The 26425-nt window shown below is 40.7% G+C and overlaps 1 protein-coding gene across 1 annotated transcript in view; it reads left to right on the plus strand.

The window, feature by feature from the left end:
* txnl1 (thioredoxin-like 1) overlaps window positions 1-21661 on the plus strand; it is a 46740-nt gene extending 25079 nt beyond the window's left edge. Inside the window, exons 4-8 of the mRNA XM_072573965.1 lie at window positions 516-638; window positions 2305-2374; window positions 6273-6445; window positions 9743-9847; window positions 21171-21661. Coding sequence (XP_072430066.1) covers window positions 516-638; window positions 2305-2374; window positions 6273-6445; window positions 9743-9847; window positions 21171-21200 — 501 coding nt within the window. The 3' untranslated portion in view covers window positions 21201-21661. The remainder of the gene's footprint in view (window positions 1-515; window positions 639-2304; window positions 2375-6272; window positions 6446-9742; window positions 9848-21170) is intronic.
* The last annotated feature ends 4764 nt before the right edge of the window (window positions 21662-26425 follow it).

Raw genomic sequence — 26425 nt, forward strand, 5'->3', positions numbered from 1 at the left:
TCTAATCCTACTCTAGTCATTCTTTTATTTCTGATATACCTGTAGAAGCCTGATGGCTTTCCTTGATCCTATCCACTAAAAACTTTTCCTATCTCCTCCTGGCTCCTCTTAGCCTTCTCTTTAGTTCTGTCCAATCTTATAATTTCACAAGTGAGCTGTGGAGGCACAGTTTTTTTTTAAATGCAGAGGTAAATAGATTCTTGCCTAACAAAAGAATATAAGATTATTGGGAGTCACTGAGGATGTGGAGTGGAGGCCATTTTCAGTCAGCCATAATCTGCTGAGTGACTGAGCAGGCTCAGAGGCAAATGCCTCCCTTCTAATCTGTATGTCTGCATGTCACAGAGCTGAAACACTTGTTTTCCTCATTGCACAAATCCTGCCTGGCAATTTTAACTTTTTTCCAACATTTTCTATTTTGAGTTCAAATTTCTCGCATTTACAGTTCTTGCGTTCATAACTGGGAATGTCTATTTAATTAAATTAATTTGCTTTACTCCCCTTTTTGTTTTCAGATGGATTTGATGCCTTTTATTAATAAGGCTGGGTGTGAGTGTCTTAACGAAAGTGATGAATATGGATTTGACAATTGTCTACAAAAAGACACGACATATTTGGAATCTGATTGTGATGAACAGGTAAGGGTTTTTAATGCTTTTGGAATAGGCTAAAAGTATAACCTGAATTATCATTTGAGATGAGTGTGCACTCAGCAGTGTTTTAAATTGCAACATTTTACATAATTTTTGTAACTTAATTTTTATATCTCATGTTCTATCTCTCGTCATTTGAAAAAAGCTTGCTAATCGTTTCATAGCACATATTATTGCTGCTTGAGCTGCATTTTCTTATTTTATAAAATAGATTGAAAATATTAAAGTTGCCTTGTTAGCAAGATGTGCCAATTTGTTTTCATCATTATCAAATGCAATACAGTCAGATAGAACAGTAAGGGCAGTGTAATTGAATTGCAGTGAAGTTGAGGCCAGTTCCTATTATCTATAGAAAAGGATGTGAAAGTCCTCTAAGCAAGCCTCGCAGGTAGTGAGTGGGCTGGTGAATTTGGTAAGTAAGGGCAGAACCATGTCAATAATTAATACCTAGTTCGTTCATGGATACTTCTGCCTTTTTCTTAAAAAGATATTTTTCCAAATGTTTACAAATTTGTGTTCTATATAATTTTGAGCAAATGGGATGGAAGTGGATGACTGATACATTTCCCAATGTAATTTCGTATGGGAAAGGCCTCTGATGGCTTTCATAATTCATTTAGTTTCTGAGTAGGACAGATACCAGTTTTTTTTCCTTGACAAAAACTTAGATGTTTCTTGATTTGGCAACTTTTTTCCACATAGAATCCAAATGTCTTGCATTCTATATGATGTATATTTTGTCAAGTGGGAAACATATTAATTTTCACATTTAATCCATCAATTAATAGGCATCTGAAATAAGTCATGTTGATGCATATTAAATGAATTTTGATGTGAAGTTCTGTCCATACTGGAGACTAGACCAATATGGACCATAAACATGAACATTGTTTGTGTAACCGTTAGTAGTGTGTGCATTTGGTTGAGGTTCTTGTGAGAAATTCTTGCTTTCTTAATTTCTGATGTAATTAATTGACATTCTCTTTCAGTTCTCTTTCGTGAGCTACTGAGATACTTTAATAATTTCTTTAGTTCTGATTCCTTAAGCTTTTTGGTCCTATAAACTTTGAAAGCTTAATTGCAAACCCTTTCAGCTTTTGTTCACAAAATAAACCATTTCTGCTAGAATGAAAATATTCTGCTGAATTGTTGATTCTTCTGAATAGAACTCAGACTGGTGACCCCCAGTCTATTTTCTCTGTCATAAAAGGTTAGCTTTGTAGATATTTCATCAGTTAACATGACCTGTATCCTAACCTTCACTGAATTGCATGCTTCTTTGAAAATTATGTATTTAGTAACTACTTCAAATAACTTACTAACCTATTACAAAAAAAAACTTTGAAAGAAAACAAATCGGAACCCATCTGCTTTGGTTTTAAAAATTAAAATTCCAAAATGCTGATACAGTAAAGACCTTTCTTGTGAAGTGAACAGCATAACAGCATTTATGGGGATAGGAGACAAATAGTTGAGGGTGAAGGGAGTAGAAAGATATCCTAACCAGGCCAGAAGTAGTAAAATGGGTGGAGGTGCGAGTAGAGCTTAAAGCCCTGAATAGATATTTTGGTTCAAATAGTGTTTCTGTACTGTAAATGTTAAGTATTTTATTCTTGATACTTAAGGGATTTTAAAATTTATTTTGAAACAGCTTCTTGTGACAATAGCATTTAACCAGCCAGTCAAGCTTTATTCAATGAGACTTCAAGCCCCTGACAATGGTGAGTTACATGAAACTCATTTGTGGAAATGTTTTATTTTTATACTTTGTTCTTCCCACCAATTGATTTCCCTTTGTTCCAACTCCTACACGTATGAGGAATGGAGCTAAGCATATCTTTTATCAGCACTGCTTTCCTTTTTTTCCTTTATGTCTGCTTTTCTTTGTTCCTGCCTGAATTTGGTTCATATCTGTCCATTGTGCGATGTGCATTCAAGGTGTCTGTTCTTGAAATTTTTCTCTTGGGTAAAAAAAGAAGAGTGCACTGAGAGAAAGTATTAACTTCACAGTAATCTATTCTAAATTGTTCAAAACATTATGGGTCATTGTTAAATCTTTCAGAAGTTTGTACTTAAAACTTCGGTCATTTTACTTATTATATCTTTTATTTTCAATTTCTATGGAATTTTGATTAATTTGTTATTGCAAAGATAAAGATTTATGTTGTATTGGGGAAAACTGAATGAGACTGGCATAGATCATAAATGTATTGCATTGTGAGTAAAATGGTATCTGTGCTAAACAATGAAGGACAGAAAACGTGCCTTGACAAAAAAAAAATCCAGCCCTCCTTTCCACTCAACTCATTTTGGCCTTACCAACATGAAGTTGGTAAAGGAAAAAGTATTATTTGAACCTGCCCCATAATTTTTCAATGCTGTATGTTATTAGCCCACATTATTAGCTTTTAAGAGAATAAGGAAATTTCAGTCCTAAAGAAGTGACTGTCCTCTATGTTCACTACTTACTGTGTCACAACTTACAATGATCCATGAACTACATGGTTATCTTCAATCAAATCTATTCTTTTGGTCAGGGACAGAATTTGACATATTTCTTTTTTGTAAAGTACCCTCAGTGATGTAGCGTTTCCGACTTAAGATGAGGGAAGACTTCATAACTGCTTATGATTAATTCTAACTAATAGGATTCTTTAAAGTGTTTGACAGGGTAAATAGTGAAGCAATGTTTCCCCTTTTGGGAGACTCCTGGACCAGAGGGACTTCAAAGTTTGGTAGAAGATTTGTAGCTCGGGTGCTCGTTGTTGTGGTTCTGTTCGCTGAGCTGGGAATTTTTCTTGCAAACGTTTCGTCCCCTGTCTAGGTGACATCCTCAGTGCTCGCGAGCTTCCTGTGAAACGCTTCTGTGCTGTTTTCTCCGGTATTTATAGTGGCCTGTCTCTGCTGCTTCCGGTTGTCAGTTCGAGCTGTCCGCTGTAGTGGCCGGTATATTGGGTCCAGGTCGATGTGTTTGTGGATAGAGTCTGTGGATGAGTGCTATGCCTCTAGGAATTCCCTGGCTGTTCTCTGTTTGGCTTGCCCTATAATGGTAGTGTTGTCCCAGTCGAATTCATGTTGCTTGTCGTCTGTGTGTGTGGCTACTAAGGATAGCTGGCCGTGTCGTTTCGTGGCTAGTTGGTGTTCGTGTATACGGATCGTTAACTGTCTTCCTGTTTGTCCGATGTAGTGTTTTCTGCAGTCCTTGCATGGGATTTTGTACACTACATTAGTTTTGCTCATGTTGGGTATCGGGTCCTTTTGTTCTGGTGTGCCTCACAACACACTTCACATTCATTAACCAAATATACGAACAAATCAACGGAACACCCAGGGGCTCACCGATCTCTGGACTCATAGCAGAAGCAGTAATGCAAAGGTTAGAACCAAGTCTTACCACAAATTCAACCCAAACTCTGGGTCAGATACGTGGATGACACCTTTGTAATAATTAAAAACACAGAAATAGGGAACACACACCAGATCATCAACGCCACACTCACAGGAATCCGATTCACTAGAGAGGGAGAAAAGGACAACCAACTCCCATTCCTAGACGTGATGGTACAGAGAACACCGAATGGAGAATTCACCACAAAGGTTTCCAGGAAAGCCACACACACAGACCAAGTCCTAAACTATGAAAGCAACCACCCCAACACACACAAACGAAGTTGCATCAGGACACTATTCAAAAGGGCCACAACACACTGCAGCACACCAGAACTACAAAAAGAGGAAGAGGAACACCTATACAAAGTATTCGCCAAAAACGGATACTCTCGCAATATCATCAACAGATGCCTAAGGGAGAGACAACGGAACGAGGACATGCCGCAACCCAAAGGACTAGCCACGCTACCATACATCAGGAGCATTTCTGAACTGACAGCCAGACTACTGCGACCACTAGGACTCATAACAGCACACAAACCAACAGCCACGCTCAGACAACAACTCACCAGAACAAAGGACCCGATACCCAACATGAGCAAAACTAATGTAGTGTACAAAATCCCATGGAAGGACTGCCCAAAACACTACATCGGACAAACAGGAAGACAGTTAACGATCCGTATACACGAACACCAACTAACCACGAAACGACACGACCAGCTATCCTTAGTAGCCACACACACAGACGACAAGCAACATGAATTCGACTGGGACAACACTACCATTATAGGGCAAGCCAAACAGAACAGTCAGGGAATTCCTAGAGGCATAGCACTCATCCACAGACTCTATCCACAAACACATCGACCTGGACCCAATATACCGGCCACTACAGCGGACAGCTCGAACTGACAACCGGAAGCAGCAGAGACAGGCCACTATAAATACCGGAGAAAACATCACAGAAGCGCTTCACAGGAGGCTCCCAAGCACTGAGGATGTCACCTAGACAGGGGACGAAATGTTTGCAAGACAAATTCCCAGCTCAGCGAACAGAACCAGAGGGACTCTTCTCAATAAAGAGATTTAAGACAGACATGAGGATGAATTTCTTCTGAACGTTGAGTCTTTAGAACTCCTTGCCACAAAAAAGTATAGTTTCAGTCCTTGTGTGTATATTTTAAGGCTGAGAGAGATTCTTGATCAGTAAGGAAATCAAGGATGACTGGGAAAGGCAGGTAAGTGGGTGTGAGGAATACCAAATCAGCCGTGATCCTATTGAATATTGGCACAGATTCTCCTGTTCTTGTGGTCATACGTACATGATATGAAACATTAGAACATAGAAACGTGAGACAATAAAGGAGTATGTCTCAAAATCTAATACCATTCAGTGAATGGAGTTAATCAGTCTTGCAAACAGTGGAGCAGAATGAAGCTGTACAGTAGGATCACATCAGTCAAGGATTGTGGTAGATAATCAGGAGACTACGAGGAAGAGAAGAAAGCTTAATGAATATTCCATTCTCAACTCTGTTGAAGTCCAGCTTATACGTAGGAATTGAAGTTGATTTTTCAAATATTTTCAATCAAACGTGCCATTTGGAAGATTGTACTTGGTTTCTTCCTGTAACTCTAGTGTTTGCTTACTTCAAAAATTATTTCTTAAAGCATTGATGCTGAGGATTTCACCTTATTAACATTTACATCCTTTTAAAATGCAAAATGGACATCAATATTTTCATCTTCTATGTTGATTACTTGTTCCCTTGAATTAATGTTTTATGTTAGTTCCAATCTTTGGTAAAGATTTTTCTGTTATTTAGGATGCCAGCTTTCATTGAGTTCTCAAATTTCAAATAACCTCCCTTCCCATCCCCAGCTCCCTTTCTAGCCCCTCCCCCTCTCTTCCATTCCTTTGATTGATCCTCCCTTCCAGTTACCGACCAAATTCATTCCTCTGATCGACCAATCAGGCCGTACCCCCTACCTGCGTTCATCTATCCCTGCCTCAAACCACCCCCCTTACACCCTCCCCCAGTCCTGAAGAAGAGTTGCATGTGAAACGTTGACTTCACCACCTCCTGAGGCTGCCTGGCTTGCTGTGTTCTTCCAGCCTCCTGCTTGTCTACCTTGGATCCCAGCATGTGCAGGTTTTTTTTTTGTCTCTTGCTTTCATTGGTGCTGACTGGTTTATGTGGTTTAATATTATTTTTACACTTATAGGCAGAGGTCCCAAGTTTGTAAAAATATTCACCAATTTGCCACGTTCCTTTGATTTTGATGATGCTGAAAGAAGTGAACCAACCCAGACCCTGGAGTTAACATCAGAAGACCTCCAAGAGGATGGAGTTGTGCCATTGCGCTATGTCAAATTTCAGAATGTTAATAGTGTAACAGTGAGTGATTGAAATTCACAATTTTTTTTGAAGTACTTTGAATGTATGTGCTTAAGTTTTACTTCAGACTACAAGCAAAATCTATTTTGTAGCACAGAGGGATCTTGATATTCCTGTGCATGAAACACAAAAGGTTACATATAGGTGCTGTAAATAATTAAGAATGTGCATGGAAATTTCACCTTTATTGCTTGAGGTTGTAGTTTAAAAATAGCTAAGTCAGACTACAACTGTACAGGGTGCTGGTGAAGCAGCAGCTAGATAGAGTACTGTTTACAGTTTTGGTCCTGTATTTTCTTAAAAAGAGGATTTGTTGATTTGCAGGCAGTTTGAAAAGCGATTCACTTGGCTGATTAATTTTTTAAAAAAGCACAGAAGAGGCCCTTAGGTCAACACAGATTTTACGGGTCAATCTACGTGAGTTCCACTTTCCAGCACTTGCGCCCATTATGACATTTCAAATGATTTTTTATTCACTCTTCAAATGTGGGCATCATTGACTGTCCAACATTTTTTAATGCCCATCCCTAGCTGTTCTTGAGAAGGTAATGATGAGCTGCCTTCTTGAACTGCTACAGGTCATGTGCTGAAGGTTGACCTGCAATGTCGTTGTGGAGGAAATTCCAGAGGTTTGACCTAATGACGGTGAAGGAACAATGATAAATTTACAAGTCAGGTTGGTGAGTCGCTTGGAGTAAAAATTGTTGGCGGAGGCCTATCTGCCTCCCTTGCCCTTCTATATCGAAGTGGTTGTGGATTTGAAAGGTGCAGTCTAAGGATCTTCAGTGAACTTTTGCAGTGTATCTTGTAGATATTATAAAAGTGTTCATCCACCTATTTTTTACAGGTAATGAAATAAGGCAAGTGTCTCACATGCCACCTTAACTACCTTATTACCCTAACCTTACAATTACTGGAGTTAATTTCCATCTGCCTCTGATGTACCGATCTGACCAACATGTCTATAATCTGCCTGTCACCTAAGACCACCACCTCTATTTACCACCTGAAAAATCCTTGTCATTTGACAACTTGTTTATCATTGTTCCTTTCCACCCCACTCTATATTCTCATAAGTATCATTTATATACATTACGAACGATAAGGGACCCAGCAGTCGGTGTAGTGTGCCACTGGATACCAGCTTCCAGTCACAGAAACAGATTTCCTACCACCTGTGCCTCCTAACACTGAAGCAATTTTGAATCCAACTTTTCAAGCAGTTCTGGATCTCATGTACTTGAAGGGTGAATGGAGTTGACTTATGGCTAAACAGATTAGGCTTTTCTACATTAGAGTGTACAAGAATGATTGGCAATCTTGCAACGTACGGGATTCTGCAACGGCTTGACAGGGTAGATGGTAAGATGATGTTTCCACTAAAGAGGGAGTCTCAAACTTGGGGACAAAGTTTGAGACTCCCTCATTTTGAGACAAACTAAGGGAAAGCTCATTCAAAAGTGATCCTGAAGGTTAGTGAATGTCTGCAATTCTCCACCTCCGTTCTGGAGGCTGGATCATAGTTTAAAGGAGGTACATAGGTAGGTTTGTGTGATATTAATGTGTTGAAGGCAATGAAGAGATGGCATCAAAGAAATTGAGGCCTGGGGCAGATCAGTCATTATCTTAAAGAAGAAAAATCATTAATTGCTAGAAAAACTCAACCAGTTCAGGCAGCATCTGTGGAGAGAAAGTATTGTTCATGTTTCAGGTCCAGTAACCCTTTTCAGAACCTCGAGAATCTTGAAAAATGGCAGGGCAAACTTAAGGGGCCAGATGACCCACTCTTCCTTTATCTTATGCTCTTGTCTCCATGAACCTGCAAATACTATTACCTGTACAAAACATTCAAAAACAAGTGACCTTGCAAATGCTTCAGATTAATGTTAAAATATCAAAATAAGCATAAAATGGAGAATCGGAAACCATTTTACCAGAAAGTTGTTGATGTGTGATATTGCAATGCATATGCTACAAGCTTTGAAGCATCCTTCATTTCAAACATTTGCAGACTAACACACTGGAAGTGATACTTGATGTAATGAGGGTGACAGGGGATCTGTGCCATTGCTGAATGGCAGAAAGAAGAATACATGTCATTGATCATTGAGATTTGAAGTTTGCAAAGTAAATGGGAGTGACTGAGAAGTTGGGTGAATTGATCAAACAAATGCAGGGAAAGAGAGCTGGATTGAGAAAGGAAAAAAAATGGAAATTTTTCTTTAAAATTCACTTAAGTCTCTCCTTGTCTGAAGGAATGGGACTAACCTTTTTGTTTTGTGCCAGCAGCGCCAACATCCCATGCAAAAATGTCATTTGTTGCCATTCTAGATTGCTGTTTAAACTGGTGCTGTGTGCTATTTCAGAAGGCAGTTCAGAATCAACCACATTTGCTTAGGTCTAGAATCATATGCAGACTGGATTGGCTACGCATGATCAAGTCCACCACCACCTTCTCCCCACCCTCCAAAAAAACACCTCAGGAACCTAGATGAGATTTTATGATAGTCGGCGAGGGTTGTCATTAGAATAGCCTTTAATTGCAATTGTTATTGAATTCACATTTCACCATTAGCAAAGGTATCTGGATTATCATCCTCATGTCATTATCACAATGCTACTGCCTTTCCTAATGTTCTCACCTCTAATTTGGTGCTTGTCATTAACAGTTATTGTTTATTAGGTGTTTTATTCAATCAATAAAAGCGTGGATTTCCTCCGGGTGCTCTGGTTTCCTCCCACAATCCAAAGATGTGCCTGTCAAGTGAATTGGCCATGTGAAATTGCCCATGGTGTGAGGTGCATTGGTCAAGGATAAATGTAGTGGAATTGGTCTGGGTCGGTTACTCTTCGGGGGGTCAGTGTGAACTTGTTGGGCCGAAGGGCCTGTTTCCATTCTGTACGGAATCTATTCTCCTGAATAAACTTAACCTTTGTGTTAATTTGTAAATCCAGAGAGTTTTTGCAAATAAGAGGTGAGTTAGTATTTAAAGAAATTAAGTGACTTTTGTGTAGCTGGTTTGGAAAAAGAAATAGCTGTTGTACATTTCCTAGATTACTATAACTGTCTTCCCCATTTTTCTTTCGGATGAGTAAAACCATATTGCCAGCTGAAGATGTGCTGATTTTGCAATAGCACTTGAATAAGTCAGCACAGAGATGCTTGTGTAAAATTAGTAACGGTTTGCTTCCAGGAGCCACAGTATTGAGAAAATGTGTAACTGATCAGGTATTGCTAAAGGCGAACTTGTTTATGTGCTCCAGTTAAATCTCCTGCAATTTACTTCTGTTTTTCAGCTTTTTATCAAATCAAATCAGGGTGATGAGGACACCACAAGAATTAACTATCTTGCATTTATTGGAACCCCTGTGCAAACAACAAATATGTTGGATTTCAGACGGGTGAGTTTTAACATGCTTAAATTTTAATATATTGATTAACTTGATTAATAGAATGCAAGTGTATAGTTCTATTTCCTGTTTGTCAGAAACTGATGATAAATGTTGGCCTAGCCAATGACATTTGCGTCCTGTGAACAAATTTAGTAAAAACTGATTAAGTCAGATATCAGAGGCTACACACTCAAATCTCAAACTTGTGATTCTGTGAGATGATAGACAGCAGTTCAAAGCCAAAGGACATTAAAAGCTGTACAGAGGAACCTCTATTATCCGAACAAGATGGGCGGGCACCATTTTGTTGAGATAATTGATTATTCAGTGAATTGAATCAATGTCTCTCTTCTGGGGCTGAAATTTCCTTTTTCCTCGTTCTGCCTGCCTTGCTCCCTCTCTCTCTGTCTCGGGGATTGTTTCTGAGCAGACACACACTCTGGGTATAAGGGGCCTGCAGCATTGCTGAAGCCTCACCTTCCCTCCTACCCCAATTCGTTCATTGGGATTGACACAGCAAGCACTTGCTCAGTCTGCTCCCTGTTTAGGAGAGTAGGCAGCAGCATACTGCGCACGAGACCCTGGACCCACCCAGTCCACTTCCGACTGCACCTCCAACCCAGCCCCTGCCTTGACTGGCCCAAGTAAGACTGCTGCTGCCTTTGGAGTATGAGTTTCCAAATCTCTCTCTCTCTCTCTCTCTCTCTCTCTCTCTCTCTCTCTCTCTCTCTCTCTCTCTCTCTCTCTCTCTCTCTCCCCCCTCTCTCTCTCTCCCACCCTCCCTCCCTCCCTCTTGCTCGCTCAATTATCTCAACAAAATGGTGCCCACCCATCTCGTTCAGAGAATAGAGGTTCCTCTGTACAGATTTTGATGCCCTTTGGCTTTGAACTGCTGTTTATCATCTCACAGAATCACAAGTTTGAGAAATGAGTGTGTAGCCTCCGATATCTGACTTAATCAGTTTTTACTAAATTTGTTCACAGGACACTCTTGCTCTCTTTCTCTCATCCTCGCTCACTCTTGCATTCACTCTCACCTTTGCCCTTTACCGGATAATACTGGAGAGATTATCTGGGGAAGGGGGATTCAGAGGACATGCATGGACAGTCAGTCATTTGGAGACAGTACCTGGGCTCATATTGATGTTCAGGACTGTTCTCGGCAGCATTTCAAAAGACTCAATCGGTGTTGGAAACACTTCTTTACATTTCTATCGGGACCTTGAGCTCTTATTTGGATAATTGAGATTCTTCTGTACGTAGAGTCAAAGAGATGTACAGCATGGAAACAGACCCTTCGGTCCAACCCGCCCATGCTGACCAGGTATTCCAACCCTATCTCGTTCCACCTGCCAGCCCCCCCGGCCAATATCCCTGCAAACCCTTCCTGTTCACATACCCATCCAAATACCTCTTAAATGTTGCAATTGTACCAGCCTCCACCACTTCCTCTGGTAGCTCATTCCATACACGTACCATCCTCTGTGTGAAAACATTTTATATCTTTCGCCTGTCACCCTAAACCTATGCCCTCTAGTTCTGGACTCCCAAACCCAGGGAAAAGACTTTGCCTATTTACCCTATCCATGTCCCTCATAATTTTATAAACTTCTATCAGCGTCTGACGCTCCAGGGAAAACAGCCCCAGCCTGTTCAGCCTCTCCCTATAGCTCAGATCCTCCAACCCTGGCAACATCCTTGTCAATATTTTCTGAACCCTTTCAAGTTTCACAACATCCTTCCAATAGGAAGGACACCAGAATTGCACGCAATATTCCAACAGTGGCCTGACCAATGTCCTGTACAGCCACAACATACCCTCCCAACTCCTGTACTCAATACTCTGACCAGTAAAGGAAAGCATACCAAATGCCGCCTTCACTATCCTATCTACCTGTGAACTCCACTTTCAAGGAGCTGTGAACCTGCACTCCAAGGTCTCTTTGTTCAGCAACACTCCCTAGGACTTTACCATTAAGTGTATAAGTCCTGCTAAGATTTGCTTTCCCAAAATGCAGCACCTCTCATTTATCTGAATTAAACTCCATCTGCCACTTCTCAGCCCATTGGCCCATCTGGTCCAGATCCTGTTGTAATCTGAGGTAACCCTCTTCGCTGTCCACTACACCTCCAATTTTGGTGTCATCTGCAAGCTTATGAACCATACCTCTTATGCTTGCATTCAAATCATTTATGTAAATGACAAAAATTAGAGGACCCACCATCAATCCTTGTGGCACTCCACTGGTCACAAGCCTCCAGTCTGAAAAACAACCCTCCACCACCACCACCCTCTGTCTTCTACCTTTTGAGCAAGTTCTGTATCCAAATGGCTAGTTCTCCCTGTATTCCGCGAGATCTAACCTTGCTAATCAGTCTCCCATGAGGAACCTTGTCGAACGCCTTATTGAAGTCCCTATAGATCACATCTACCACTCTGCCCTCAACAATCCTCTTTGTTACTTCTTCAAAAAACTCAAATCAAGTTTCTGAGGCATGATTTCCCAAGGACAAAACCATGTTGACTATCCCTAATCAGTCCTTGCCTTTCCAAATACATGTACATCCAGTCCCTCAGGATTCCCTCCAACAACATGCCTACCACTGACGTCAGGCTCTCTGGTCTATAGTTCCCTGGTTTGTCCTTACAACTCTTAAACAGAGACACCACATTAGCCAACCTCCAGTCTTCCGGCACATCACCTGTGACTACCGATGATACAAATATCTCAGCAAGAGGCCCAGCAATCACTTCTCTAGCGTCCCACAGAGTTCTAGAGTGTACCTGATCTGGTCCTGGGGATTTATCCACCTTTATGCATTTCAAGACATCCAGCACTTCCTCCTCTGTAATATGGACATTTCGCAAGATGTCACCATCTATCTATTTCCCTACAGTCTATATCTTCCATGTCCTTTTCCATATATACTGATGCAAAATACTTATTTTGTAGCTCCCCCATTTTCTGTGGCTCCACACAAAGGCCGCCTTGCTGATCTAAGGGATTGGTGTGGGAAAGAGGGATTCCACTTCACGGGGCATTGGCATCAGTTTTGAAACAGGGCGGATCTGTACCGTTGGGACGGTCTCCACCTGAACAGATCAGGTACCAATGTTCTAGCGAAGAGGATAAATAGGGTGGTCAGTAGGACTTTAAACTTCTGAGTTGGGGGGAAGGGAAAGTGAAAGCAACAGGGAGTATGGTGTTAAATGGAAAGACAAGCAGCAGGATAGCATGTGTCCAGGCGGATTTAAAATTGAGGCAGACTGGGAATGCAGAAAAAAGCAAGGATAACTTAGGACATCATATGACTTCCAATATCTGTAATAAGAAAGTTAGCATTAAGGTGCTTTACCTGAATGCGCGTAGCATTCATAACAAAGCAGATGAACTAATGGCACAGATCATAGTGAATGATTATGATGTGGTAGGCATCACAGAGACTTGGTTACAGGGGGGTCAGGACTGGCAGTTAAACCTCCAAGGATTTTCAACTTATCGAAAAGACAGGGAGGTCGGCAGAGGGGGTGGGGTTGCCTTGTTAGTTAGGAACAATATTAAATGTATGGCATTGAATGACATAGCATCAGGTGATGTGGAGTCTGTGTGGGTGGAATTGAGGAACCATAAAGGCAAAAAAAACATAATTGGAGTTGTGTACCGACCTCCTAACAACAGTGGTCAGGAGCAGGCACGCAACATGTACCGGGAAATAGAGAAGGCATGTCAGAAAGGCAAGGTCACGGTGATCATGGGAGACTTCAATATGCAGGTGGACTGGGTGAATAATGCTGTCGGTGGAGCCAAAGAAAGGGAATTCATGGAATGCTTACAGGATGGCTTTTTGGAACAGCTTGTCACGGAGCCCACAAGGGAGCAGGCTATTCTGGACCTAGTGCTTTGCAATGAACCAGACTTTATAAAAGATCTTGAAGTAAGGGAACCCTTAGGAAGCAGCGATCATAATATGGTAGAGTTCAGTCTGCAGTTTGAAAGAGAGAAGGCAAAATCGGATATAATGGTGTTCCAGTTAAATAAAGGTAATTATGAGGGCATGAGAGCGGAACTGACAAAAATAGACTGGAAGCAGAGGCTTACGGGGAAGACAGTAGAGCAAAAATGGCAGGAGTTTGTGGGTATAATTAAGGACACTGTACAGAGGTTCATCCCCAAGAAAAGAAAGATTATCCAGGGAGGGATTAGACAGCCATGGCTGACAAAGGAAGTCAGGAAATGTATTAAAGAAAAAGAGAGATCCTATAAAGTGGCCAAGAGCAGTGGGAAATCAGAAGATTGGGAAGGCTACAAAAACAAACAGAGGATAACAAAGAGAGTAATAAGAAAGGAGAGGATCAAATATGAAGGTAGGCTAGCCAGTCATATTAGAAACGATAAAAAAAGTTTCTTTCAATACATAAGAAACAAACGACAGACAAAAGTAGATATTGGGCCACTTCAAACTGATGCTGGAAGCCTAGTGATGGGAGATAAGGAAATAGCAGGAGAACGTAACAAGTACTTTGCGTCAGTTTTCACAGTGGAAGACATGAGTAATATCCCAACAATAAAAGGGAGTCAGGAGGCTGAGTTGAGTATAGTGCTGGAAAAGCTAAAAAGTCTTAAAATTGATAAATCTCCTGGCCCCGATGAGCTACATCCTAGAGTTCTGAGAGAGGTGGCTGAGGAAATAGCGGAGGCATTGGTTGAGATCTTTCAAGAGTCACTGGAGTCACGGAAAGTCCCGGATGATTGGAAGATCGCGGTTGTAACCCCATTGTTCAAGAAAGGATCAAGACAAAAGATGGAAAATTATAGGCCAATTAGCCTAACATCGGTTGTTGGTAAAATTCTAGAATCCATCATTAAGGATGACATTTCTAAATTCTTAGAAGAGCAGAGTCTGATTAGAACAAGTCAACATGGATTTAGTAAGGGGAGGTCATGTCTGACAAACCTGTTGGTATTCTCTGAAGAGGTGACAAGTAGGTTAGACCAGGGAAACCCAGTGGATGTGGTCTATCTAGACTTCCAAAAGGCCTTTGAGAAGGTGCCACACGGGAGGCTGCTGAGCAAGGTGAGGGTCCATGGTGTTCGAGGTGAGCTACTGGGATGGATTGAGGATTGGCTGTCTGACAGAAGGCAGAGAGTTGGGATAAAGGGTTCTTTTTCAGAATGGCAGCCGGTGATGAGCGGTGTCCCGCAGGTTTCAGTGTTGGGGCCACAGCTGTTCGCATTATATATTAATGATCTGGATGAAGGGATTGGGGGCATTCTAGCGAAGTTTGCCGATGATACGAAGTTAGGTGGACTGGACAGGCAGGTAGTACTGAGGAAGTGGGGAGGCTGCAGAAGGATCTAGACAGGTTGGGAGAGTGGTCCAGGAAATGGCTGATGGAATTCAACGTGAACAAATGCAAGGTCTTGCACTTTGGAAAAAAGAATAAAAGCACAGACTACTTTCTAAATGGTGAGAAAATTCGTAAAGCCAAGTACAAAGGGATCTGGGAGTGCTAGTCGAGGATTCTCTAAAGGTCAACATGCAGGTTGAGTCTGTGATTAAGAAAGCGAATGCAATGTTGTCACTTATCTCAAGAGGGTTGGAATATAAAAACACCATTGTGCGACTGAGACTTTATAAAGCTCTGGTTAGGCCCCATTTGGAGTACACTGTCCAGTTTTGGTCCCCACACCTCAGGAAGGACATACTGGCACTGGAACGTGTCCAACGGCGATTCACACGGATGATCCCTGGAATGGTAGGCCTAACATATGAGGAACGGCTGAGGATCCTGGGATTGTATTCATTGGAGTTTAGAAGATTAAGGGGAGACTTAATAGAGACGTACAAAATAATACATGGCTTGGAAAGGGTGGACGCTAGGAAATTGTTTCCGTTAGGTGAGGAGACTAGGACCTGTGGACACAGCCTTAGAATTAGAGGGGGTAAATTCAGAACAGAAATGCGGAGACACTTCTTCAGCCGGAGAGTGGTGGGCCTGTGGAATTCATTGCCGCAGAGTGCAGTGGATGCCGGGACGCTAAATGTCTTCAAGGCAGAGATTGATAGATTCTTGTTGTCTCGGGGAATTAAGGGCTACGGGGCGAATACGGGTAAGTGGAGTTGAAGTGCCCATCAGCCATGATTGAATGGCGGAGTGGACTCGATGGGCCGAATGGCCTTACTTCCACTCCTATGTCTTATGGTCTTTATGCTCTTATCTTTGAGGGGCCCTATTCTCTCCTTAGTTGCCCTTTTGTCCTTAATGTATTTGTAAGAACTCTTTGGTTCTCCTTAATTCTGTTTGCCAAAGCTATCGCATGTCCCCTTTTTGCCCTCCTGATTTCCCTCTTAAGTTTCCTCCTACTTCCTTTATACTCTTCTAAGGATAGATCAAGTGAATCCTATCTATACCTCACACATGCTTGCTTCCTTTCCTTTAGTCATCCAACATGTCCTATACCTACCAGCCTTTCCTTTCACCCTAACAAGTATATACTTTCGCTGGATTCTTGTTATCTCATTTCTGAATGCTTCCCATTTTCCTGCCATCCCTTTACCTGCGAACATCTGCCCCCAGTCAGCTTTTCAAAGTTCTTGACTAATGCTGTCAAAATTGGCTTTTCTCCAATTTAGAACTTCAACTTTTAGATCTGGTCTATCCTTTTCCATCATTATTTAAAATCGAATAGAATTATGGTTGCTGGCATCAAAGTGCTCCCCCACTAACACCTTGGTCACCTGCCCTGCCTTATTTCCCAAGAGTAGGTCAAGTTTTGCACCTTCTCTAGTAGGTACATCCACATACTGAATCAGAAAATTGTCTTGTACACACTTAACAAATTCCTCTCCATCTAAACCCTTAATACTATGGCAGTCCCAGTCTGTTTGGAAAGTTAAAATCCTCTACCATAACCACCCTATTTTTCTTACAGATAACTGAGATCTCCTTACAAGTTTGTTTCTCAATTTCCCTCTGACTATTAGGGGGTCTATTATACAATCCTAGTAAGGTGATCATCCCTTTCTTATTTCTCAGTTCCATCCAAGTAACTCCCCTGGATGTAATTCTGGGAATATCCTCCCTCAGCACAGCTGTAATGCTATCTCTTATTAAAAATGCCGCCACCCCCCACCCCTCCTCTCTTGCCTCCCTTTCTGTCCTTCCTGTAGCACTTGTATCATGGAACATTAAGCTACCAGTCCTGCCCATCCTTGAGGTATTTTTCTGTAATTGCTATGATGTCCTAGTCCCATGTTCGTATCCATGCCTGAGTTCATTTGCCTTCCCTGTTAGGCCCCTTGTATGGGAATAAATGCAGTTTAATTAGTCCTACCTTTTCCCTGCCTGCCCTGACTGTTTGACTGGCTTCTGTTCTCAACTGTACCACTCTGATTACTCAAAAAGAATTCCAAAAGATTTTATGATCAAACGACTATTTAGTTTTCACAGGATTTAAGTGTAGCTGCAAAAACAGAAATTGCTGGAAAGACTCAGCAGGTCTGGCAGCATTTGTGGAGAGACATCGGAGTTAAAGTTTCAGGTCGAGTGACCCTTCCTCAGAACCCCTCAGATCTGAGGAAGTGTCACTCAACCTGAAATGTTAACTCTGGCTTCTCTCCACAGATGCTGCCAGACCTGCTGAATTTTTCCAGCAGTTTTGTTTTTGTTTCTGATTTACAGCATCCACAATTCTTTTGGCTTTTATTTGATTTTTACAGCATCTGTTGCTCATTCCTTATGAGACATGAAGGTGGTAGTGAGCAGCATTTTTGAACTATTGTAGTCCATGTAGTGTTAGTACGTTCCAGGATTTTGACCCAGCAACAGTGAAGAAATGGTAATATAGCAGGCTAAAGATGTTGAATGGCATTTTTGTCTTCCCTAACTATGTTCAAATCCCGTATAATTCCTGCACACGTCTTATCTTATTCCTTCACTGACATGAGCATCTCTTGCTCATGATGTTTAAGGTCATAGTGGCTATAGTTTATGTGCTTTTGATGGAACCTTGGCTAATTGCTGCAGCAATCTTGTAGATGGTACACACTGCAGTTGTAATGCGTCAAAGGCAGGGGGAATGAATGTTTAAAGAGATGGTTGCAGTGCCAAACTTGCAGGCTGCTTTGCATGAATGTTGAGTTTGTGTTCTTGGAACCAGGCAATATGAGAGTATTTATGACTTATGCCTTGTAGATGGTGGGCAGACTTTGGGGAGTCAAGAATTCCTAGCTTTTGATCTGTTGTTTCAGCCCTAATATTTGTTTAACGGATCCACTTGAGTTTCTAGTCAGTAATAAACCCTGAGGAAGTTAGTGTCCGATTCAACAATGGTAAAGCTATTGAATATCAAGGAGTGATTGTTAGATTCTCTCTTTTTGGAGCTGGTTATTGCTTAGCACTTGTGTGTTGTGAATGGAAGTTGTTACTTAGCCCGAGCTGGAGTATTATCCTGATCTGACTGCATATAGACATTGCTCATGATTAGTAGTTATACAGGGATCTCTACTGGGGGTTGGATAATCTGAAAAGTAAAACAATAAGCTCTAGCTCCTTCTCTTTGCTGTCTCGAATATTCTTTGGTTAGATCTGATTGTTAACTCTCTCTGTTAAGAGGACAAAAACTTTCACAGGATTCCAGGTATTGTCTAATTAGTGTCTTATGTAGTTTTAGCAAGACTTCCCTGTCTGTATATTCCGTTTTTTTTATTGAAATAAAGGTGAACGGTGCATTTGACTTTCTTATTAATTTCCTAATTTATATGCAAACTTTGTGATATCATCTAACTCCGTACCCTGTTTCTGCTTTTACTCCATACCCTTTAACTCCTTTAGCTATAGAACAGAAACAATCATCATCTTGAAAACAAACATAACCTTGAAATCATAACCTCACATTTTCCACATTGCATTCCATTGTCAAGTTTCTGCTCCCTCACTTAACTTGTGTATATCCCTCTGCAGCCTCACCAGTTGCCACCTTGCCTATTTTTGTATCATCTGTAAAAACAAAGCGTAGCAAATGTATTCACTTACATAATCCAAGTCATCAATTCTGGCCCCAGTCCTGATTCATACTAGTGACAGGTTGCCATCCTGAAAATGCCTCCCTTTGCATTAACTCTGTCTTTTAATAGTTGACCAATCCCCTATCCAAGCTGATATATTATCCTCAATACCATAAAACAATAAGATGTAGGGGCTGAAGTGGGTCATTCAGCCCATTGAGTCTGCTCTGCTGTTCAGTGACATCAAGACTCTCCTGATATCCTCACCAGTACTTTACTGCCTTTTCCCAATAGCCCTTACAGATTAAACATCTGTCTCTCTCTCAGATTTGAATATATTTAATGACCCAGCCTCTACAGCCCTCTGTAGTGTTTTTTAAGTGTACAAATTCATTATTCTGTGACCAAGCGAATTCTGCCTTAGAACAGTGACCCTTTTACTCTGTGAGAATATGCCCTCTGACCTTAGACTGTACCTCAAGGGGAAAGTGAGGACTGCAGGTGCTGGAGATTAGATTCGAGAGTCTGGTGCTGGAAAAGCACAGCAGGTCAGGCAGCATCCAAGGAACAGGAGATGGGCCTGATGAAGGGCTTTTGCCCAAAACACAGATTCTCCTGCTCCTCGGATGCTGCCGGACCTGCTCTGCTTTTTCGGTACCGACACTCAACTGTTTCTCATGGGGAAACAGCCTTGCCATATTGAACCGATTAAGACCATAAGACATAGGAGTGGAAGTAAGGCCATTCGGCCCATCGAGTCCACTCCGCCATTCAATCATGGCTGATGCGCATTTCAGCTCCACTTACCAGCGTTCTCCCCGTAGCCCTTAATTCCTCTAGACAACAAGAATCTATCAATCTTTGCCTTGAAGATATTTAGCGTCCCGGCTTCCACTGCACTCCGTGGCAATGAATTCCACAGGCCCACCACTCTCTGGCTGAAGAAATGTCTCTGCATTTCTGTTCTGAAATGACCCCCTCTAATTCTAAGGCTGTGTCCTCGGGTCCTAGTCTCCTCGTCTAACGGAAACAATTTCCTAGCATCCACCTTTTCCAAGCCATGTATTATTTTGTACGTCTCTATTAAGTCTCCCCTTAATCTTCTAAACTCCAACGAATACAATCCCAGTATCCTCAGCCGTTCCTCATATGCTAGACGTGTCATTCCAGGGATCATCCGTGTGAATCTCCGCTGGACACGTTCCAGTGCCATATGTCCTTCCTGAGGTGTGGGGACCAAAACTGGACACAGTACTCCAAATGGGGCCTAACCAGAGCTTTATAAAGTCTTAGTAGTACATCTCTGCTTTTTATATTCCAACCCTCTTGAGATAAGAGACAACATCGCATTCGCTTTCTTAATCACAGACTCAACCTGCATGTTGACTTTTAGAGAATCCTCGACTAGCACTCCCAGATCCCTTTGTACTTGGCTTTACGAATTTTCTCACCATTTAGAAAGTAGTCTGTGCTTTTATTCTTTTTTCCAAAGTGCAAGACCTTGCATTTGTTCACGTTGAATTCCATCAGCCATTTCCTGGACCACTCTCCCAACCTGTCTAGATCCTTCTGCAGCCTCCCCACTTCCTGAGTACTACCTGCCTGTCCACCTAACTTCGTATCATCGGCAAACTTCGCTAGAATGCCCCCGGTTCCCTCATCCAAATCATTAATATATAATGCGAACAACTGTGGCCCCAGCACCGAACCCTGCGGGACACCGCTCGTCACCGGCTGCCATTCTGAAAAAGAACCCTTTATCCCAACTCTCTGCCTTCTGTCAGACAGCCAATCCTCAATCCATCCCAGTAGCTCACCTCGAACACCATGGGCCCTCACCTTGCTCAGCAGCCTCCCGTGTGGCACCTTATCAAAGGCCTTTTGAAAGTCTAGATAGACCACCTAAGAATCTTGATTAAGACACCTAAGAATCTTGTATGTTTCAATAAGGTTGAATCTGATTTCTAAACTCCACTGAGTACAGGTCAGACCCACGAGGCGAGTCTGCCATACCTGGGATCAACCTAGTGAACCTTATCTGGACTGCCTCCAACACTAGTACATTTTTCTTTTGGGTAAGAGGCCGCAGACTGTTCGCAGTATTTGAGTTGCGGTCTGACTAGTACTATTCCTTGTGTAGTTCAGCAAGATTTTCCTGTTTTTTTATCTTCCATTCCCTTTGAAATAAAGGCTGACATTCCATTTCAGCAGAATTCTCAGTAAGATTTTGTCAACTGACAGATTTATAGCCAACATGTTAAATTAAAAGTATTGAAATTGTGGTATGTTTTATATAATCAGTACTCTAAATTTGTATTCCTAGATTGCTGGAAAGAAAGGAGAAAGCCACTAACTGAATGAAGGAAAGACTGCATTGTTGATTGTGTGCTAATTAGACCACACTGGGCCAATACTGTTTTCTGGATTCTTGCAATATCATCAATACCGTGACTCTTGATTTGGTCCCCTAAAGTCTCTTGCTTCCAGACTTCCAAGCAAATCATTGTTCAGTTCAAAATATTTTGTGGATTATTCTTGATTGTGATGAACTGGTTTAATTATTTTCTGCACAATGAAAATTAGTCATTCTGGAAGTCCTCTTGGATGCACCTGAAAGTTAAAGTTGTGCAATTAACCTTGCTGTAAAACTAGCCAACCTAAATGTGGTGATACTTTCCAGATCTTCATGGATACCAGTTTCATGGTAAGCTGGTAGCTGTTTCCTTTAAATTGAAGAGCTATAAACATGACTGCGTTTGCTGTCTGTTAACTCTAATGCTAATAGTCTTGGATAATTAAAATAATGTTTACCTATTTTTGCCAATGGATTGTCTTTTATTTCAAATTAATTTCAAGTGTCTTGAATATGCATTTTGGTATTTTCTCTTGGTAAATTGTGAACTTTTCAAATAGTGCTGTGCTTTACTTTTTATCATTGGTCTTGTCAAAACTGAGAAATCCTCATCAAGCTCAGACTGGACTTCTCTAAATATGGAGATGTTGAAAGATTGACGTCGAGTGCCATGTCCATCATTACTAGATGAATAGTGACATTGTAGCAGGGAAATCCAAATATGAAGTGCAATTTCATGGTCACGATCCATTTTTTTACATAGTAGTAAACTCCCACAAATGCAATGAACTACAGTCTGTAATAAAAATAAGTGGTAGAAACATTCAGCAATGAAGAGAGAGAGAATCAAGTTGAGGTGTCTTTTTTTTTAAATCAGAAATCAAATACTGTACCTATTTGAATCTGTACCTAATTTCCCCTGTTATAAGGGGTAGGATAATTTACTTCTCTACAATATCTTTTCACAACCTTGGGATGCCCAGAAATGCATCTTAGGTGGACACATGTCTTGATGCAACTTAGTATTAAGTTCAAAGTGGTGTACTTCAAGATAACTAACACTGGGAGGTATTATCATCTCAGTGGTACTATTTTGAGGGGAAGATGAGCAAAATGAATGAAGTTTGCAAAGTTTTCCAAAAAAAAAGTTGATAAGGTAGTTAAGAAAACACATGCCGTGCTTGCCCTTGTAACTAGGGGTGGAGTACGAAAGCAAGTAAGTTGTGCTAGACTTCCAATCTACAGACTGGAGTATCATACTTTAATGTAGAGAAGCGTAACAGAAGAAGAGACATAATAGAAGTATTCCAAATTGAGGGATGCTGGCTAATCGAGTTAGGAGGACATGTTCCTCTTGACACACTTCAGAAGCTAGGAAGAAGAGCCTTGAAAAGTTAACTGAGTTTCTTCAGCAATCCATGTTGTTTCAAATATCTACGTAACCTAATCAAACCGTTTCGCCATCTTAAAGATATCTTGGGTCACCCTTTAGTCTTCTATTTTTATTCTTTAATGGCACAAGTGTGCAAAATAGGCGCAGAAGTAAACAATTAGCCCCCTCAAATCTGCTGCAACATTCAGTAAGAGCATGGCTGTGTTTTTGTTTCTGATTTCCAGCATCCACAGTTTTTTTTGTTTATTTATTTATTTAATTGGTCTGCCATGTCTTTGTTCTCCATTATAAATTCCCCTGTTTCTGTTGGGACCTATATTTGTCATTACTAATCTTTTTCTCTTCACATACCTGTAGAAGGCTTTTACTATCAAGTTTGTTCCTTGCACTCAGTTTCCCCTCTCTTAATCAGTTCCTTTGTCTGGAATCCAAATTGTGCCCAATCCCCAGGTTTGCTCTTGTTTTGTGGGGGGTGGGGGGTGGGGGAGCAATTTGTATGCATTTCCTTGGGTTTAATGCTACCTCTAATTTCCCTTGTTAGCCACGGTCTGGCCATGTTTCCCGCTTGACTTTTCTGCCAGACTAAAATGAATAACTTTTGTGGTTTGTCTGTGTCTTCTTTAAACTTTTGCCATTGCCTATCCATCACCGTCCTTTTAAAAAATGATCCCCAATTTATTATAACTAGCTTATGCCTCATACCATTGTAATTCCCTTTATTTAAATTCAGGACTCTTGTCTCAGAAATAACTACTTCACGCTCCACCTTAATGAAGTGGTCACTCTTTCCTGAGGGCTTACGTGTAACTAGATTGTCAGTTATTCCTTTTCTTGTTACATATTACCTGGTCGAGAATGGTTTTCTCTAGTTGGTTCCTCGACATGTTGATTCATGGAGATATTCTGAATACTGTACAAGAATTCCTCCTGTCTGGTGTTGCTACTGCCAATCTCTCAAATTGAAATTGTCCATGCTTATAACTGTGTCTTGATAACTTGCATCTCTAACGTTCTTTGTTAATGTACTCCGCACTATTACAACCAATACAGTTTGTGGGTTCGTATACAACTCCTCCTTTTGTTTTCTGCCCCTTGGTGTTTTAAGCTCATCTGTACAGATTCTACTTCAGAGCTAATATTCTTTCTCACAATCACATTAATTTCCTTGTTTTAATCAGCTGTGCTATCCCACCTTTTTTGACTCTCTTTTCTAAAAACTTAAAGCCCTTGGGTGCTCATGGTCCCTTTCTTATCTCTGGTCAGCCTGTAGATGCTTCTGTGTAATTCCCCCTATATCATACCTGTTTCGATCTACTTACATGGTTAATTCATCTATTTTGTTGAGAGTGCTCCATGTTTTAAGGCACAAGGCCATTTGGCCCTTCGCGTCTCCATTTCCAAAGACCATCCCACTCAGATCCACCTGAAGCAATGTTTTTTTTTTAGTCCTTCCTGTCAAAGTAAGCAACTTCACTTTTTCTCACTTAACCTGTTAACTCTGGTGTCTCCTTTTTAAACTATTTTATGTAAATCTCTCCCTGCTTCCATATTTTCATTATGGAGGCCAGATTTGTGTACAGTATTGTCCACAGTGATCTAACTAAAGTTGTATGCAATGATCAAAATGTGATTGTAGAACTTTTAATTGAAAGTGCATTGATTAATTATATTTTACATAAATTGCAATCTCAATTTTCAAATTTGAAGTGGAAGCTTTTGCATGGGTTCATTTAAATGGCATTTAAGGTTATTTGAATTTTTAATTCTGTTTAAAGCTTAACTTTTGAATGCTAATTTTAATTACATTTTTATAAGCTTTACCTGGTTTAATGATGTTAAATCAATAATCCTTGGAAAAAGGTTTTGAAATGTGGCTAAAAGTACTGGAATAAAATTAAAACTCTTTCAGGGATCCTTGCAGGCACAGTGAGCTAAATGGCCAACTTCAGTGGCTACAAAGTATAATTTTACTTCATTTTGTGCAGACATTTTTCTTCCCATGATCTTTCAGTGGTCACTTGTATTTTGGCCACACCTGCTTTTCCCTTTTTAGTGAGGTGAGCTGAGGCACTGAGTAGCTACAGAAAATTCCTTACCTTGCAAAAAATATAGTTACTAGATGAACAAGAAAGCAAAACAAAAATGAAAGTATTGCAATAATTTTCAATATACTGGTCATTTGGTTAGAGTCCTACAGGAAAGAATTTTTTTCCACAGCGTCACCCAGTTTTCATTTCCAATAATATTTCGTTTCAATATAACTGAAGGATGCAAGTTGATTTTGGACCCTCTGGTTTGAAGAACCTGCAAGGAAGCCATGGTTGAGTTTTTCAGGCAGGTAAACTTTTAAATGCATAGGACTAGTTACAATGCTGTGCCTTAATTCCAGCTTCTCTGTTCCTAAGTTTCGTTATGCAGTGCACCCTTGTAACATTCAGCTGTTTAACCTGTACAGTCGACCTGTTGTCATGGACTGTACTTGAAATTAATCAAGGTGCTGTGTGCCTGAGTCCACTCTTGTACTCCATAGATATATCTACCCATATCTGGACTCTTCGAACTTTCCTGTATAATTCAAAATATGTATGTGGTCAATTCACTGCTGATGATATAACATGTGGGAGATAGTCACTATTTTATTCGATGTTGATTCTGCCATGTTCATTCCTGACATCCTGACAAACTTAGCAAGAATATAAGTAAAATAGACAAGGCTCACATTTTGCTCAGGTTTGTCAGCATTATATTGATGCTAAATATTATTCATAATTTGTGCATCGTCTGAATGTCACATTTTATTCCTTTTCACTTTGCCAAAATTACTGGAATGTGACTGCTCACTAGTCTTCAGAGATGATACAAATAATGTTGACTTGCAAAACTACTTCTCAGTGGTCATTGGCATGAATTTCATTTTTCAGGTTGTAATAAATATGACCAAAAAGAGTAGATAGTGGAGTAAAGATTTAATTTCATCTTAGTTTCGATGATGGTCATAAACCAGTTGTGCTTTGTGCCAGTAGTTTATGTTGCCATCTCAACACAACAAATTACAGCCTAATTAGTCACTTTAATTGTCCATAATTCCATGCCTGAATTCATACTGATGTCTCTCATTCCTCCCTTGTTCTCTTGTTAGGTGCATTAAAACTGTTGTTTAGAGACAGCCCAGGGACGTGAAATCTCCCTGTAGTATCATTTAAGAAGTTCCAGTCCAGCGATGTATGAATAGAGACTGTAGCCCATAACCTACTGGCCCCATTCACAATATTGTCACAGAACTACTTTAAGGTGTCACTGCAGGGAAAATTACACACGAGAGGTCTGTTCTCTATCTGATGTTGACCAACAGTTTTCAAGCGTGTAAAACACTAAAAATAAGGATCAGTGGGACACTGCTGTAGCTTCATCAAGGCTTTCAATTCCAGAACATTTTTGCCATGATCTAAAATCTGCTGCTCTTTATCTCTTCTCCAACCAATTGAAACTTTTCAAACTTCATTACACAACATGTGATTTTGAAGGTACACTGGACAAAATTCAAGAATGTCATTCAACATGTAACTGAGCCAAGATAAATTCCATTCAAAGCATCATGAAGTTTGAAGAAATGTCATAAAACTGATAAATAAAAACAAAATACTGGGAATGTTCTCCACATTCCAAACAATCTCAATAGAGAGCGAAATGTTTAGGTTGATGACCTCTAATCAAAAGTGGAAAAAGTTGAAATAAAAGCTTTTAAGAAGAGCAGATGATCAGAAAGGGTGCAGGTCAGGAAGGAATAAATGGGAATTGCTGTGATGGAGTGGAAGGCAGAAGAGATTAAATT

Source organism: Chiloscyllium punctatum, chromosome 1 (assembly GCF_047496795.1).
Source record: "Chiloscyllium punctatum isolate Juve2018m chromosome 1, sChiPun1.3, whole genome shotgun sequence".
NCBI lineage: Eukaryota > Metazoa > Chordata > Chondrichthyes > Orectolobiformes > Hemiscylliidae > Chiloscyllium > Chiloscyllium punctatum.